At 42.1% G+C, this 19,123-nt stretch overlaps 1 protein-coding gene across 1 annotated transcript; it reads right to left on the bottom strand.

The window, feature by feature from the left end:
• Positions 1–201: 201 nt before the first annotated feature.
• On the bottom strand, positions 202–9,125 carry LOC139995269 (pancreatic triacylglycerol lipase). Its single transcript, XM_072018587.1, has 8 exons — positions 8,941–9,125; positions 7,596–8,575; positions 5,832–6,103; positions 4,944–5,214; positions 2,155–2,394; positions 1,642–1,875; positions 1,173–1,500; positions 202–1,040 (listed from the first exon to the last, which is right to left on the bottom strand). The coding sequence occupies exons 2-8, from the start codon at positions 7,765–7,767 to the stop codon at positions 935–937; spliced, it is 1,623 nt and encodes a 540-aa protein (XP_071874688.1). The 5' UTR covers positions 7,768–8,575; positions 8,941–9,125; the 3' UTR covers positions 202–934.
• Between the last annotated feature and the right edge of the window lie 9,998 nt (positions 9,126–19,123).

Genomic DNA, 19,123 nt, shown 5'->3' with positions numbered 1-19,123 from the left:
CAATTATTTCCCGCCGATCCTCTTGTCTCGTAATTTCTTCTTTGTTATCGTTTTTCCACGCCTATCGTTCTTCCTAAATTTTCTAGTTTCACGAACGGTTCTCCGTGATTTCTCCCGCGCTACGATTCCTCTTGCATTCCTATTCGAAAGTAGAACCGTACGGAATTAGATCGAAATAGCTGGGAAAGAAAAACAAATAAGAACGACAAAGGGGATGGTTGACATTTTCATTTCTGACGACTTTACAACTTTCTCGCGATGACGCGACACCTCGGTAATTGGTAATTGGTGATTGCTCGTTAATCGAATGTCGTTAGGCGATAACTTTCAGAAGAATTCGCTTGATTTACCGATTGATTTACTACAAAGTTTACTCGCGTCGCGTCAAACTTTGAGACGAGATAAAGATTGAAAAGAGAAACTCGGGTCAATGCGTCGAACGGTCGCGCATAAATCGTCAGACTGTTAATTGCCGATTATGCGACTAATGGATTATCGAAAAATGATTTTATCGAGTTGTTCCGCTGATAACTACGTTCCCATTAAAAAAGTAAAAAGTAAGATATTTATGTCCTTTGCTTACTTAGTTAGAAAAACGATGTTCCTTCGAGTTTGAATTACGGTCCGCTGGAAAGTTTAGAATATCAAATACTACTTTTATTTATATTCACTTTGACGTATGGATAGCCTCTTCTTCTGAAAAGTTACATTTGAAAAACATCGTTACAAAACGAATTATTAGAAAAAAGTATATTTATTTCTTAAAAAATAAGTCGTACAATAAGCAACAGGTAAATGGTAAAAACGGTCCATTTATAACGTTACAGCGTCAACGATTAATTTCATACGGTGGTGTGTGAAAAGTGAAATCTCGATAGCCAGAGTTACTGCGAGTCTCTTTTAAAGGGTCGATTCGAAGGTTCGAAAGATGCCCCTAGGTTGAAATCACGTTCAGCCGAGCTATATGACAATTCTTGGTCGTCAAGATCTTTGGTTGTTTGGCGAGCAGAGCTTTCGATTCGTCGGGGCACACGGTAATGCTAGATCAAACAGAAAGAAGATTTCGCGACTTTAGATATTAAAGTTGCAAGCGTGGTGAACCGTGCGTATGCGGATATCCTTGGTAACGATCGGATTTATACTCGAAGCCATCGTTATAACACGATACGTACCTGTGAGCGGCCTCCAAACTCTCGACGCTCAACGAGTCGATATAGACGCGAGGCGTGTGCAGAAGCCTCCACGTGAGCGGATTGAAAACAGAGACTCGGTACTCCCACGAAATTTCCACTGATTCCAGTTTGCCAACCACGTCACCAAGCAGTACCACGGTGTGAGTGCTACCTGGTTCGTAATACATCGATTGAGAACTGAGCGGCATTCTCCCTGACTTTTTTCCATTTTGTCCGATTACTTTAAGCGCCAAAGTCCCAACTTCGCCACCGTGGTCCAGGCTCTCGTTCGTCTTCGAGACGTTGATGACGACTTTGTAATGGCCTCCTGCAAGTTTATTCGCCTCTTAACGATTTTGGACGACCGTTCGTTTCGTTAATCGTTCTCCGAATAACGAGTCAATACGTTATACGCTGTACGTCGTACAATTTGTATACACGACGCTGTATATAAAAGAAATATACAAACTGCAAAACGGTTTGGCGGATCCAGTCATCGAGTAGACGGATGCGTGATAGTTTCCGGGTTGAGCGTCTAATCCAAACTTGGGACAGTACTGATTCACGCAGTCGAAGCAACTACCTTCTAGAAACTTGTCCCAAGAGGGGCAAGGAACCGTCAGAAACGGGCAGTCCGTGTTGATACTCTCTATGAAATACTCGTAACTGCGGATGTGATTGCAGCTGACGAATCTCTTTATCCCTGAAATCCACAGTTTCGTCTATTTACCTGTTTAATACCGTTCTTTTATGTAAGTATCGTAATACGTATCGGGACATAAACTGCGAATGTACATGATGAGAATCCGTTTATTTTTATTTAGTAGAATTCATCGTAGCTGGATAGATGCGACGATTCGAATTAGCTTCGTAGCAGATTATATTCATTAATAACGTTAACAGGCTAATTCGAATTATATTTACGATCGAAAGATACTATCGTGGACGGTTGCGATCGAGAAAGCAAGAGAAACTAGCTTACCACGGAAGAAGCTGCCATGTTCCAAGGTGATAAAATTGAGAACACCCTCGTTGCAACCAGGCTGATTGCGACCACCGTTCGGATAGAAATCGATATGCGCGACAGGTTGAGTGATGCCGAGGCCGCCGCTGATAAAAGGATTGCAATCGGTGTGGATAGCTGTGACGAAGGTGGCATCGGTCGGATCGAGCCGAACCATCGTCGACGTGTTGCTGAAATGCGGTTCGGCAGGATCGAGGCCTTGGAACAGAGAAACCAAACGAACGTGAGAAGCTTCGTTGATCGTTGCTGCAACCGTACACTTTCGTCGCTTTGCCCGTTTCCGTCGCGTTCTACGTGTATTGCGTATGCTCTCGCCGTGCAAACAGTTTCCCATCGGTCGTAGAAAATTCTTAAAACGACGGAGAATTCCGTGGAATTTTCAGCAAATTCCGTAGAATTTCGTCAAGCTGTTACGAGTTCTAAGTTCGAGAAGCAGGCTTTTCGCAGGTAAAGTTTTATAGTTTAGCGTCGATAATTTTTCTTCTATCGCTCGACCTTTCGATCTATTATCTCGTCGGACCGGGCAATCGTTTCCGCCGTTGTGCAACGTTGTTCGCTACGTTACGACGATGCACGTAACTATTACGTGACGCTTTATGTTTTCCGAGGCTAATGAACGTAGTATATTGCCAATAACGTACAGTTGCTCACGAAAGTAGTATTCTTACGTGTTGTGTTATTCTACGTTTAAGATGGCTACTTACCGTGGTGGTTGCATACTAATTTTCTACCGTTAGGTTACGTATCAAATATCTTCTCGTACAATAGAACTTTAACAGCGCGCAATTTCTACGAAACATCGTGTATTTAATTAACTTCAACTATTTCGTTCCATTAAAAATGATTATTTATATACTCCTTCGCGTATTAGCTCGTAATACGCACGTATTATCTCGCGTATCACCTCGAGAAAAATATCTTGGGATCGAAAATCCTTATCACAATTTCCCGACTCATCCCTCGCTTCAACCACATCTACTTAAACCACGATCAACTATGAACTCTTTCGTATCTTACGATTAATAAACGATTTAAAAGTTGTTGCAATAGAAATCAGCCGAATCGCGGACACGCTTGTCCGCCTCGTCGATCCTTCTCGACTCGGCCCTTTAAACAAGATGTATTTTAAACCACAATTATTACGTACGCGCAAGGTCCTTCGTATTTCGTTATTAATAAATCGTTCAATGTCCCGACAGAAACCTGCGAAGCATCCCGAATCCTCGTCATCCCCTTTCCAAACTCACCCCTTCGAGTCACCTTCTCCGAGCAACGCCACTTCTTATCCCTACGTGCTCCCTTGTTCCCTCTGTTTACTAAATCTTGTGTTCGGGCGTGTCTTCGACCGCCAATACCCTGTTCGTTGGAGCCCCTCGTCAACAACCGTCCGTCCGAAAGTTCCAACCGTCGAGAAACGATCCACCCTACCGCCTCGCGATTCCATCCCGTTCATCAGAAGCCAAGCCTACGGGAGGATCCTGTTTCACCCTCGATTCGCTTTCGTCCTGTGGTTTGCCCGTTCACCAAAGCGTGGTTCTCGTTGGTTCATGGTGTCCTGGTAATTCCCGATGGGATCGATAGCTTGCGTGACAGTGGTCTGGGTGAATCCGATCGAACGAACCCCTCTTCTCCGTTACCGCCTTTGAAAAGGGGTTGAGAAAGGGGTGGATCGATCGGAAATAGGAAAAGATTCTCATGGAACGGACAGGTTTGATTCCGTTCATTGGAGGATCGGTTATGGCGATGGTCCGGGTATGATGGTGGCTGTTAGGGGTTGATCGTGCACCTGTTAACGGCTGTGTTGGTTGATGGGGTCGTTTTATTGGACAGTTCGAGTAGAATTCGTTCGTTACGTTACGTTAATTCGCCTCCACCTACTGACTTTACATTTTGTTCGTTATTATTTTATCGTTTTCTTACGTCGTATTTAGGCGACGTACAAAATCTATCGAGATAAGGTTGTTCGCGCGCAAGTTGCAACTATCTGTTTTGGCTGTACGAGTACCTTCGTTCGCCACTGTAATTAGCGTGCAACACACGAAAACAGAAATCTTATCTTTCTAATTCGTTCGTCGCAAGGGGACGCTATGGATAATCGAAAAATTCCAAGGAAAATAACGAAAAATAATATTTATTATTGTCGTTCTTCCATGCAGCTCTGTTTGTGTGTGTGTGTGTGTGTGTGTTGCTTTTTAATTTGTAGAACCGATTATTAGGTTTTCGAACGATCGATTCGCGCGATACTCGATGCGAAGAAGACGGATATACTTTGCTCGTGGGGGAGAAAATGGCCGTGAGCCAAGGTTTTCGGTCGTTCTTCTCTTCCTTCCACTGTTACCCTGATCGTTTCTGATTCGATCGGCTATCTTCGTACGTCTCCGTTCGTTCCTCACCGTTCGTTACTCACCGTTCGTTCCTTACCGTTGGTGGGGCTAATTTTATTCCACTCGATTGATCGTAGCGTACCGGAACAAGCGTGGAAATCGCGTAAAAACGAGACATCGCGCGAAACGGACAAACGCAGTTTAGCGATATGCGCACATTTTACGCTACCTCGATAGCTTGCAGCTTTTACGTATGTACATAATATAATATATATATAGGTCTTAACGTCGCATCAACCGCACCTATGTAGTTATCAGCGAAGATAAAACGCGTAGGTTTATTCAATATTAGTCGGTTGTTCGTCATTCCCATAGAAAATGGGTAAGAATCGACGGTCTAACGATTACAACTTTTCGACTTACCAGTGATTCTTCCAAGTTTATGATCGTACGTCTGTCTTAAAGTATATCCGATATAGCCGCAAGTATGCGCGCCAAGACTGTGCCCTATGCAGTGTATCCTCGCGGAATCCACTCGTCCAACTTCGATCAACTGATAAGCCAAACGAGCCGTCATCGCACCTACCAATCTCGTGTTGGCCACAGCTTGCGTGTATGGCGGACCCGCTCCACCGATCCAGTTCACGATCACCACGTTGCTGTCTTCCTTGATTAATAATTCCTCCATCGTTCTCTGTAGAAAAATTGATCGTAACGATAGTGGAATATCAGTCGTACGAGCGAACAACGCAAATCTTTCAGCGAGACTGAAAGTTCGTTTTTTAAGTACAGCGAGTCGTTCGGGCAAAATATTCGCCGTCGCTTTCTACGACTTTGAGTCATCTACCTGTCAGGGCACCGACAAAGAAGGACGTTGTGCGAGAAATTGCTGCGTGACGATGCCCAGGTCTCCAGATCGCTTCCGCGACGAAAGACATCGCGACGAGTCTCGGTTCGGACGTCCTCTAGCGGCCAGCTGGTTCGCTGCACGTTCCTCCTTCGCAATGGATAGCCGCTTGCGATTAGCGGACGAGATGCTAAAACGATTCGACGATTGAATCTCGTTTAAAGACGCGGCATTTTTTCGCGGTGGAAATCATCGGTTGCCCGATCAATGGCTCAAAGTCACAGAAAGCAACGGCGAATGCTTCGATCGAACAACCTATCGATATGTTATCTTTTCGAATAAACTTCGAGCTTCAAACTGAAAAATTTGCATTGTTCGTTTGTACGGCAAATACATGGAGATATTGATAGATATCGACTGCCTGGAACTTGGAACGAGGATAACGCGCTTAATCAAGTACTTACCAGAACCCATGTTTTGTCGCCGTTGTCGAGAAAGCCGTGAACGATCAAATAAAGATTCCTATCGTTTTTAAGGGACGATCCGCGAATAGTCTCGTACTTATCGATTTTGAGTTCGCGTGGCTGTGCCTTATTGTCTCGAGTGTAAAGCATGTAACGTGGATTTATGCTGTCCGGGCGAGCCGGAAACGTGGAGACTGGTCTGTTCTCTCCGGACCATGGCGAACCGATGTAGAAGCAGCCGTACGGCTCGAAACAACGCCACATGTACCATTCTATCGAGAAACAAAGGAAACGAATACAAGGAATAATTAGAGTAAAATTGGAGTATCGAGATCGAAGATCGCAGAGGAGATAACACGTAAGTATTTGCACGTACCGAAATTGACATTTTTAACATCGGTAACGATCAAATATCGGACGAAATCGTACGAAATTTACGGAAAGTCGAACGATCCATCAAATTTGAAATTGATCCTTATCCTTGCGCTAATATCAAACATCGAAAAGCCAAATTTCCCATTCCTTTATCTACTAGAAACGTGGCCGTGACTATTTTAAATATCTGTCCATCCGAGAAAAGAGTAATGACGTTATTTACAATAGATCAATGTTTTAGTAACATCGTCAAAGGTTATCTCCGAGTGTTAACTCGTTATCTGTGCGCGCTATCGGTTCCTCGAAGGCTTCGCCACTGTTTTGTCTTCGAACTGGATTAACGATTAGCGTGTATACATACGTATACGGTATGCACAGCGCATACAGTTACGACAATAGGCACGTCACTTTCGATCGAAAGTATGTTCGATTATGTTGGAATATTTTTATTACGATATCCGGATTCCCAGTGACGAATGATATTTTTAGAAAATTGTTGTTCCTATTATAAATAAAAAAAGTCTATTTCACGAATCATTTTTTCCCATTCTTCGAACAACTTTCTTCGTGCTTAGCCTTTTAAAGTTACACCGTGCGAATAATATTTAAACGTGCTAAAATTACAATTTAAGCTTAGTACGGTAAAGTTACCAAAGACAAAGCAAAGCTTGAAAGAAGAATTTCGCACGTATGTCGATGTTCTAGAACATTAGCTACATCGTGGAAAGATAATTGTCAAGGTAGACTAAACGAACGGAAATTCGTAATAATTATAAAAGAAACGATAAAAATAGAAAGTGACTGGGAAAAGTTAACAGATCAAGACGTCGATAGATTGTTATTTTGTTGCAAGTTTACGTCTCCTATGAGTAATTATATCGCGTTCTGGGTATCTATTGACGTAAAAGATCCAGACAAATCACGTGACGAGACATATTAATGCGAGGGATGATAATTTCGACAAGTTTCATCTTCGCGAGAATTATTTACCGTTTTTAGAGATGAGCTCATTATCGTCGAGATTTCGCAAACTGACGCTTTCCCTTTGTCAAAATAATAAAAAAACTCGACGTACGTCTCGAACGTGTTACTACGACATGAAAATACAGGTAATTTTCTTGTAACAGGCTGTCGTACGAATTTATATTGCACGAAGCAAATCTACACGCGAGTCTTATTTTCTAACGAAGCGTCTTTTTATCAAGTTCTACCTTCGTTAACACTGTCGCTTTTATAGAATCCACTTTTTTTTTTTTTTTTTTGTAGTTGTACGAAAATGATCAACGAAAACCATCGGTCAAGACGAAGTATAATTATGCGGTATTAATTTTACCACCGACAATATTTTTCATATTTCTCGTTAACAAAGAAAAATTCCAATGTACTCACGATCGTCAAAATCAAATTGGTTTTCTCGTTCTTCCGGTGATAACGTGGTTGTCGTTACGTTCGTGTTGTCGATAGTATTCTCACCAAGCTCGGAACCCACTTTTTCAGGTAACGTCGCGATCATGTTCGCGGTGTACGCGAGTAACATCATCGTTCCGTTCACAAACGACATTTTATACGCGTATAGACAACTCTACATAACAATTAACTCGAGCACACGATTTAAATCACTGCCTATCTACGAACAATTTTACTTATCGATGCTTAATGCCAGTTCCAGTCCCAACGCTTTGTCGCACAGTCACTAAACATTTTCCGAAACATATTCTTCCTCTTCTTTCTTCGTGTTACCAGATATTTACAGCGATTCCAATGTCTCGCGATCTTATTTCGATTCTACTTGAGAAAGATCGTCGAATTGCACTGCGCGAACATAAAAATTCGTAGATCCTCGCATCAAACTCGAAACGAACGAAGCGAAGTTGGCGAAATTCTAAACACGATCCTTTAAATTCGGGAAAACGAAAGGGAATCAAAATTTTGTCACTGAACAAAGTCTCTCTTCTAGAACCAAGGATCTCCTTTTCCGGCGTATCCCAGCTGATATGTACAAGTATTTGTTACATGTATTATATGTATCAATTGTATATAGAATTGCGTGGCAGCAATGGTATTCGACGAAAAATCGATTGACGCAAAATAGCGATAGGTGGCCGTCGGCCGGAACCGATAATTTATTAAAAAATAAAATTTCCTACGCGTTCGTATATCGATGTCTTTCGATACAAATTTGTTCTTGCATTAATTAGCGATGCTTTCGTTCGATATTTGAATTATGGTTCTAATCAAACGTGACCTTGATCTTCTTAGGCAAACTCGCTCCAATCGAGTTCATCGGCGTCACTGATTTTTTCCAGTACTGATCTTCTGTATCGTACATGCGGTATTACCGATTTCTTGGAAAATGCCGACGACGTGCTCTGAAAACAGTTGCCAATTTGTTATTTCGCCAAGCATGGATAAATAAATATTACTGCCCTGTAATAATTTCGATCCTTAGAAACAGGAACGTTCGGTTTCAAGTTTACCGTTTACCGTTTATTTCGGAAATCGTATCTTTTGCGAAACTGTAATGTGTATTCACGGAACACGTCATAGTTTAATAATGGTATAATAATACTTTTAATAATGTAATAATAACGATAATAGCGTAATATCGCTATTCCATAGAAGATAAGTCGACGTTACAAGATAAGTTGAACAAAATTAAAATCGGACATCGCGATCGTTCAAATTTCCAAAGGAAATGAATTTTTACTTTAAAAGCAGCAATACTTGCTCTTACCTTGAGAAATCACAATGTCGAAATCAGCGCAAGGTTCTTGATTAAGAATCGTTTAAGAATTTAGTTCAACGTCGAGAGCAACTAACTGGTCCGTTCGAGGGTTCCAAGTCACGGACAATCGTGACTCGTGTAACGGTGGAACGAAGACGAGTTCGGCGTTCGAGCAAGCAACGCGCACTAATCACTGAAAAATGTGTACAGCTTCGCTTTATCGCGTCCCACTCCCTCTCTTCTCTCTCTCTCTCTCTCTCTCTCTCTCTCTCTCTCTCTCTCTCTCTCTGTCGATGTCTCGTTGATCTGCTCTGCTCGGTTAGCTTGAGAAGACAAAGTCTTGGACTAAACACAAGGGAGCTTCCTCGCGGAACCGGACAAGCCACTCTACTCTCTTAATCCGTTGGAAGAGGGTTGGCTCGTGAACGTGTTTCGAGGAATTTGAAGTTTTGCGCAACATTTTAGCAAAACTGTCCAAGATTATGATTTAACGCGTACAGATTTCCACGTGCACGTACATTAACGTATTTCATAAATTACGAGGAGAAAATAATTAGCGTCAATAATTTATTCGTTATTTTTATTCGATACTCTTGATGGAAATAAATTTCTTCGAAGCACGGATGCTTTATTTTTCCAAGTTTATTAAATTACTTGGAAATTTGCAGGCGTACGTGACAGTTTGGCTGGTTTATGGATTCTAAACAAACGACTCTTTCTTCGCTGAGACTTTGTGGAACAAAGCGCGGTCCGCTGAATCGCTCGCTCCTCTATTTCGCGGCTGATCGAGACCGATGAAAAGGCGGTCGTCGGGCGGGTCTAGCGATTCGACGGCTTGCGCAGCTTCGCGATGCCGGAACTGCTACGAACGATGCTCTTGTCGCGAAACACGGTCCGGATAAAAGACTCTGCAGTCCGGATACTTTATCCGGAAACTCCAACGAGCCACCCAAGAGTCGATAAGTCGAACGAGATACGGTGAAACGGTGGTCGAACGGCTGCGAAACAAAAATTCTCTCTACCACGATGAAAGAATACCATCAGGAACCGTTGAAAAGGCTTCTAGGGAAACCAGTGAATGAACGTGGCGAGCGATCGATAAACACGTGGCCGGAGGAACGTCATGGATCGATAGGGGTTCCCTTTAAGCAATTGCCCCTGAGTAAGTTGAAACCAACGCGTCTAACATCCCCCATTGCGCAACCCCTGTGTGAAAACAGCAACCTTCTACGCTGTTATACGTTCCTAAAACTCGACACCCCACAGATGTCTCTCGTATTTGCTCGAGGGATGTTGCGAAACCACCCTAAGTATCGCGGCGAACTTTCTGTACGTTCATGAGAGCTTGGTAAGCGAATCGTACGAGGGTTGCATCGTGATTGCTCTGAAACCTGTGAATGACACTTCTGTCGGGGTTGTCAGAAATTTTGGACTACTACCTTTTCTATAGTGGTGCTTTCGCGAGGGACGAAGGACGGGGGATAACGACGTTCGAGACGGATGGTTCGGATCGTTAGAGGTAGAGAAGGTTGCGTTAAAAGGAAAGTTGCACGGTGTTTTCGCGATTTATGAATTACGTAATGACATTTTTTTATCGCCCATCTTTTGCTTCCTGGGTTTTTATCGGGTTTCTTTTATTTTAGCGTGGTTAGATTGAGACCGTGCTACGTACGGTTTCTGCCGAGTTTAAACCAAATTATGCGCGATAAAGTACCAAATGAAATTGACAAACGCTTATTGTTTCTTATTTAATCTATAAACACGACTAAACTCTTGTTATATCATTTCTTATTACAAAAATAAACTTCTTAAATTACCTCGTTCTATCTAATCTCATGTACTTTTTTTATCGAATATTATATAAATGTATAAAATAAATGTCTAAAACATGTGTCTGTACGGACACGTGTCAGAAACAGATTTGGATATCTTTGGTGCGTTAACGAAAACACGTGAGTATACGCGTATAGATCGAAGGAAACACGGCCGAGAGACGAATACACTTGGTTCTGAGACGAAGGGGCCTTCAGGACCCTTGGAACGCTCCTTCTAACCCCTGTTATCCTGTTACATCGCCCTATCCGATCCCCATTCATTTACGCGAGTATTCGTGACAGGATATCCTCGCAGGATATGAACGAAAGTGCCAGGCCGTTTTAGAAAATACTTTCGATTAAACCCTCTGTCGATTTTTGTACATACGCGACGAGTTCGAAGAAGGAACGTTATCAAAAGAGTAGGAAATTTTAGATAACACCTTGACCTATGATTTTTACTGTAACATATTGTCCGCTGATACGCTAAATAACGTTCATCGTAATAAATCGTGCCGTAAACTCTACCAAAGTTGTTTTCATTTTTACGTAGATAAGCTTGCGATAGAGAGCAGGAAAAGATCAAGAATAAAAGGTGTTACAAAGATAGGAAAACGAAGCGCGATTGCACGCAGAAAAAAATATTGAAAGATCGATCGTTGAACCATTAATAAACGTATATGCAACTTTTGCTAATTTACCCCTTATTTGATTTTTATACGAAACTTAATATATTTTGTGGAATTTAACAATATTGTAATTTGATCGTAATAATTTTTCATTCTTGCGTCAAATTTGGTAAATCTGGTACGTGCCCTTGTCAGCAAATGCTTTTAACATCCTACCTTTACCTAATAGCTAAGAAACGCTAGTTTGCAATTTTTTAAATTCACTCGCGCAAGCAATACGTCTACGTGTAACGATATAAAAATATTTCAATTGCTATCTGAACAAAGAACGAATAAATATAATGGATATAAAATTAGAAGAATTCGTAATTCGATGGAAACTACGAAAGTTCGGCACATCTGCGTTATCCGCTCAACTATCGATCGTCGTTCTCCAGGAAGTAGGTAAGCAAGTTACTCCCTTAAATTCACTTTGAGTCCTTCGTGTGTTCATAAAGCCCTGTTCTCAATACCGACACGTGTCCGTTCAGTGTCGCGTAGAGCGTTTCACGTATACTGCCTTGAACGTGTAACGATACAACGCGACAAATATGAACTTAGCCGTAGCGCATCTCCCGAACGTCGCTAAATTGTAAATTGAATTTTTTTTTTTCGTATCAAACTGATAATTCATATATGTGGTTAATGATCGCGTGAACAATGTGATTAATATCGATTACCAACCGTGGAAGATTTATATATCTTAAGCGGTTGTCGTACAGCGACAAAACCGATCGATCGAACAACAACGCGACGTCGAACGATATCACGATATAAGAAAAAAGTGCAAATTTTTAATGCGAAATTTAAGGCTGAAAAGATTCGTACGATGCACGTAATACGTAGAAATACAGAAAATGTGCAACACGTGGTAAATCGTTCTTATTTTTAATTGTCGAAACAAGTTTCTATTTGGATCCTGCTTCTTTACTAGGTTTTGTTAAAATATAAATTTTTATTCAATTTGGACTGTCCGGGGTCTACGCGTTTGATCGTAAATACTTAAAAAATCGTAGAATTTCTACGGTTGTTGGTGCAGCGCCATGTTTTGGACCACGGCCATCGCTCTGTTGGCCCTTTTGGCGGAGATCACGTGACAGTGACCACGGTCAGGGTCCCTAAAAGACTTGTCGTCGTCTTCTAACATCCTGTGAACTCGGCCCTTTGTGAAACGTCCCCAAAGGGTTAAATAATTCCGCCTAATTTCACGACGATTACATCGTACGCGCCCTTTATCGGAATTGTCGTCCGAATATCAAAGGGAAGTCGACTGGTGACACCGATTAGGAGAACATGCCATCGCATCGGTGTCCTCGGCCAGCTATGGAACGCCATAATTGTCCGAGCATCCCTTCTAACTGACAGACGAATACGGACTTTATTAAAATTTATATCGATTTTTACATTGATATTAACTTTCTATTAATTCTTTGAATGTGTTACAGGTGGCCGTAGTTCACTCGTAAAATTGGTAATGCAACGATCGACTGTAATAATCGCGATGATAATTAGCGATAATAATTAGGTAATTCCGGCACCGAGCTTTGGTCATTTACCTTTGAACAATTGAGAAAAAGTTTTATCGTTCGATTCGATATTTTTTTCAAACACGCGGTACCTTGATTTATCTCTTCGGATGATCGTTTCTGGTATTTAAGCGTTTATCGTATCCGTTCGCGTGTTTTAAAATCTCGTTGTCGTAATCGTTTAACGCTAGTTCGTCAAGTTACGGGATGGTTGACCGCAATCTGTAATTCGTCATTTACAAGGTTTTCCGTTTTCTCGAACGAAGAAGAAATTCTCAAAGCTCAAGAAAAAGATGAAGATCACTCGTAGCGAGGCCCCGGCTGTAGAGTATACGAGTATCTTCTTCTTCTACTTGCTATCCATATATTTGTCTGTATCTGTCTCTTAGGTAGAGGGAAGTTGTTGCGGATCGAGTCCTTTTGCAGGATTCTCAAAGGGCCACGGCGAGATGAGACACAACCAGTCCTTTCCTCATGGTTTCCTAGTAAAAGTGCGTAGGCGTATGCCCTTTAGGGACCAACGGTCCTCGTTTTCCCATAAAAGGGCTTCCTTGTCCTCCGACGGCGTCCCATTCGATTTTCGGCCAGTCTCTCGTCTTCGTTTTATACGTTCCTGCTTCCAAAGTTTGCCTTTGACTCCTTATAACGTAAAACATTAATTAGCCTTCGAATCTTTTCACATCTTCGAACTTGCATAATCGTTACAAACTTAGTTACAGTACAAGTACGTACGAGATTAATGAAATACCTGTGAAACGTACAAAATTCAAAGACAACGTTTAGCTGATCGCACGAATCTCCACCTAAGTTCCGTTTCTTTGACTGCGTTTATACAAATTTTCCTGATTGTAATTAAAAGCCGGCGAAAAAGATTAATTAACGAAATCAATTTGTACGACCTCAAAATAAACGTAAAATATAATATATATAATAGAAAATCTAAATGCGTTTCGTTTAATAGTATCAAAAAATTAAGCGAAATAAATGAAACAAATCGATAAATAATTTCCAACGGCTTTCCATTTCCTATGAGCGGTGCTTTAAACGCGTTTGTAGGATTACTGCGCGCGCTCAGCAGAGAAAGAGAACGTTAATGGAGAGTCAACTTCGTTTCTATAACGGAGGGTGATTTACTTCCGCCTGATTATGAGCGTAGAGGGGACGAAGGGCTCGTTTAACTTCGATCCGGCCAGAATTTTTTTTCCACCGACTTCCGGAAGCTTCGACCAGGAAATCATGAACCGATGGCATTCGCCTGACAACGCGATTGGTCACGCGCATTAACATATCATTTTCCATGATCGATATTTCCTTGTGTACATGTACATAAACCAAATACGCAGTGTTCGATTATATTTAACATCGTGATATTTACGTTACATTTATTTAACGATAACGATAGTTTCGTTATTTACAGATATCCACGATTAAACAAAATTTTAATAATTATACACAATAATTATATTTAAAAATAGTGAGAGCAACAATTTGCAAAGCTATCGTATTTTATCGTTGAAGTACGTAAAATTCCAGACTATGGAACTTGATTTAATTTCAACTGAAAATTTGATTTTTTAATAGGACTGACAACGTATGCCTGTGCGATAAAATAGTTTTCGTACGGAATGAAGACTGCGTGTGTGTTAAGTATTCGAACAAACGTGGTGGAAATCGCCGAGCTATTTTTTTCTCGCTGTTTGGAATATCGTGGAATCAGGAAATCATAGAGACACCAAAGTTGGCCAGGAATGGTGTCCCGCACAGGAAGCGGCCTGGTGCGACATTGGCCAAAAGGACGTAAAACGCGTCATAAAACGCGTTCGCCTGGTAGGGAAACAAGACAACACGCACAGGAGTCAACGGTATTAGGAAACCATGGGTTTGTAAGGTTTTGTTATTTCCGAGTAAGATGCTCTCTAATCGTAAGTAGAATAAGAATACGGATTCTGTCGTAATCTATACAAGTACATATTTGGACGTTAAGTATCGGGACACTTTGTGACATTCATCTAAATCGAACGTCTTTTGTTGTTTCAATTTTTTAATTGTTTTATTAAAGTTCTGTTAATTCGTTCGTAGTCATACGTGCTTCGTTATATAAAATACGGATATTTGTTAGAGTATCGCAGTAATAATAGCAACGAGTAGCAGCAACGTATCCTCGTATCGGATCGTTCCATGAGATACGCGGTCGTTGCTTTTCGTATACTAAATAGAGATAAAGAATTTCCTCTTGGCGATCGATCAGCGCTGAATTTTCTCTACTTTTCCAATTCGCTATCCTTCTCTATTAAGTTTTCAATTGCAAATTGTTTAAAACACCGATATAGTAATAATCGTCGTTGTTTGAAACTAAACTGAGTCAAAAGAGCCGCGTTACTGTCACGAACCAGTATGCAGGAACGATCTACTTGCTTCCTTTGCCTCTATGCCGTTCCACCGGGCATCTGCTCATTACCGTGTTACGCTTCCTCCTAACCTTCCCTCGAATTCGCCTGATAAACGCTACCAAGCGCAACCAGGAAGTCACCGTGCCAAGCGTCGACGCTCGACTCGGAATTAAAACGCGACTGACTGACTTCCAACAAGCTCATGCCGTCCTAATACCGTTGACATCTGCGCGATTTATCTTTCTTCAGCCGGGACAAATTGAATTTACCTCGCGGTAGGGTGGGGCTCGTCCGTCATTCTTCCGACTTATTGGCCGCTATATACGGCTTCATACTCTCCTAATAGTGCGTGTGCTCGCACTATAAAAACAAAACCACGTCGAACATGCCACGACAGGTGAATCGAGAGAACGTGCGTGCACACGGGTGGACAGGTGTCCGGCGAGCGTGTATGAATTCGACGACAAACGTCGATGCCGATGAACGCTGGCGCCTTTCAGGGTACCAGAAGGTTGCCCTGCTGGAATATAGTCGACGCGTTTCGCGTTATGTTCGCCTGTTGACGCTCGTGTCTATTCGTCTCTGCCCGTGCAACGAGCGAGCATAATTTACGAGGTCCGCGACCTCCGTATCTGCCGTCCTAGTAACCGGGAATGAGGCGCTAAAGCGAGGAATGCGGCTGTAAAATGGAGGAGGATTAAGCGTTCTTCGAGAACAGAAGATCATGACGTGCAGTCGACTCGTGGGTTAACGCGGACTTGAACAACGCAGCAACACCTTTTCGTGTATTCTTACGGTACACGGTTATTTACGCATCGTTTTAAAAATCGGACATTTCGTACGAAAATCGGGCGAGAAAAACGTAATAAGCACGTTTCGTCGGATTTCTGATCGACTGTAGTGCGTCGTGATCGAAAACGAAAGCAAACTGTTAAGTTCAGAGACGTAAGCGCTTTACGAACAGCTGTCGAGTTGACGATGTTTCGTGAAAAGCAAATCAAACGTACGTTATATCAACGGTACTTCGCCATTATGATCGATAAGACTGGTTTAACGAAGAAGCTTGAGCAAGAAGACAAGATGTAGATGGAAAGATGACACAAAAAAGATGGCAATATACAACAATAATCGTAGAATACGCGAAACGATGAAAGAAAAAAAAAACGTAAGACGTTAAGTTTTCTTACTCAACGCGAAAATTGCCATAGTATCCTGCTACGATCGTCGTCGAATCAATCACCAGCAATGATGACAGTCGAACACCGTTAAGTATCAGGACTCTATAAACGCGAGTAATTTGCAGAAACCAGGTGCAAGGAGTGAATGATCACGGTGGAGTTAACATTCGAAAGGAACAAACGAGACAAGAAACCGTTTTCACGTATGTACGAACAAACGTTTCTATTCGCTAATTTACCCAACCACGATCGATATTACGTATTCGGTCAGCGGCACGTGACATCATCGCGTTACCACCGAATGGTAACGGTATAATCGGCGCACGCGACTTTAACGTTTCCATTTCATCGAACGTAAGCGCAAAACGCAACGCGGAGAAGCGTCTCGTCCGAACACGATGCAAACGGGTCGAAAGTGGTGTGTGTCTTGGGACGAACCAAGAAAGCCGAGGACAATGGAGCAACTCCTCTACGAGACAGGGTAATATGAGACGTAGAAATCCGTTCGATGGCGAAGGAAAACCAGAAGCCGCGACAATTCGTAGAGAACAAAAGAATGTTGGGGTGCTGTAACAGGACAGCATGTTCGGAGCACCACTTGTCACCATCGATCCGTCACATTTGCGTATGACGATGCCTCGTTGCTATATAATAATTCACGTCATCTATCCACCCAACCTCGATGTTTTTCTTTTTCTCCGTCTTCAACTTCGTTTCTAATCAATTTTTTACTCTTTGAGAAATCTCTAGACGTATTTATACTCTGGGACATGTCGAAACACTATATTACGCGTACGAGGCTCGGCCAAAGATAAATCGAACCTTGTTCGTAACTTTATATTTCGGTAAATTAAAAAAAGAAAAAAAAAAAAAAAGAAAGAAAACAAACAATCGAGTTACTTTTCCACGTATGTTCCGCTCTTTTCTATCCTTCGCCACTAGATTGGTAATTTTTTCATTCCAGTAGAAAGCGAAGGGCTGGGTCAGAAGCCAATCGCGCACGAATTGCTCTACTTCCTCGGTGCTGTTGAAGGAACGTTGTCCACCGAACGTCCTTTTAATCGGTCGCAATTTCACGGAACTTAAACTCCTTCCGAACGATCGAATCTACGCATTGCAATTTATGCAACGTTTCAATAGGTTTTGCGCCCTCAGTGGATAAAACCTCTTTTTTTTTTCACTACCGAAAGACGGTAAATGGAGACGATAAATGAAGCACCACGTGGGGTGGATTGTCTTTCGAGACACGCGTATTTGATAAGCGACAGTGTGCAGATGTGCCACACGTATTTCGTTCAGCATCTGACCGATCACTCGTACTACGATAAATTCTCCTATAAAATGGTTAATTTGTTCCGTGTTGTATCTAAACCGTGTTACAAGAATATCGCGTTGTAGGAGGAGATCGCAATTTGTTACAATTTTTCGTGCTTTCAAAGTACCGTGTTACAAACTCTTTCACGCCGACCATACTCCTTGACAACGCTGACGACACTCTTCGACGACCCTGACAACGCTAAAAGCTCTTCGGACAACGCTGAAGCTCCGCTGACAACTCAAACCCCTCGACTCGCTAACGTCTACCTTTTATACCCTGGCTCCGGTATACCTGGCTCGCACACGTCCCATGGTCAAGTAGACCCTCTTAATTACTCAGAGTTTTCCCCCGAGACTACAATATCGTATAATGTGTCGTTGTATCTATAAATCTCGTTAACGTTCACTTCTGACGACAAATTATCGTTATGTTCGTCGTTTTAGGTGGAGGGGCGAATGAATTGGTCGCGGGATGCATGCTTTAAAAGGGGTTTCTAATTCCATCGTTTCGCTCGAACGAGTTCGGATAAAAAGGAATGCGGTGACAGCGATCAGGAAGCTATAACGACGGAGAATCTCGCTGATTCCGCGTGTTCTCTCTTTAGTCGTTGTCCGTCAGATGGAAATTCGCGGCGATCGGGCAGGTTCAGGTTGTTCGTTCCACGCATTCGCCGGAAATCGTAGGAGACGTACGCGCCGAGAAACGAGAACGGGTTGTGGGCGGTGACGGAACATTCATAGAAACTCTATCCGGCCCTCAGAGAGGCGAGGAGGTCAATCGGCATTTACTTCCCCTTTTACGACTGCCAACAGTCGCTAATTCCGGCCAAACTTTCGTCACCGCGTCGATTGATCGAACCGTTTCACCGATTCTCTCTCCTTCTCTTTTGTTTCCAGTAGCTACGAAGTGAAGTTCTTCCAACCCGGAATTTCATAACGTCGAATAACGTTTCGATACTATTTATTATAATTATTACACATTTGTTTAATAACAAGACCAATTTCTACTATTTATTTTCTTACGTATTTCAGGATTTTTCAGTTACCGTATAAAACGTACCGCAGGCGACTTTTCTCCGAAGGAAAATAGAAATAACGTTTCCATCCCCTTTGTTCCCCAAACGTATAGAGGATGACGTTACTACCACCTATCGACCTATGTATCCCTAGCAACTTTCTCAATTTCTCTTTGTTCGCGAAATATCGTTATAGCCCGTTATACCCTTTGATTAACTCCCTTTGTACCTCGTTCTATAACGTCAAAGGAAATTACGCTTTACCTAAATCGAAAAGCATTTC

The sequence above is a fragment of the Bombus fervidus genome, chromosome 15 (genome assembly GCF_041682495.2).
Source record: "Bombus fervidus isolate BK054 chromosome 15, iyBomFerv1, whole genome shotgun sequence".
Classification (NCBI taxonomy): Eukaryota; Metazoa; Arthropoda; class Insecta; order Hymenoptera; family Apidae; genus Bombus; species Bombus fervidus.
This window is presented reverse-complemented; position numbering and strand designations above follow the sequence as displayed.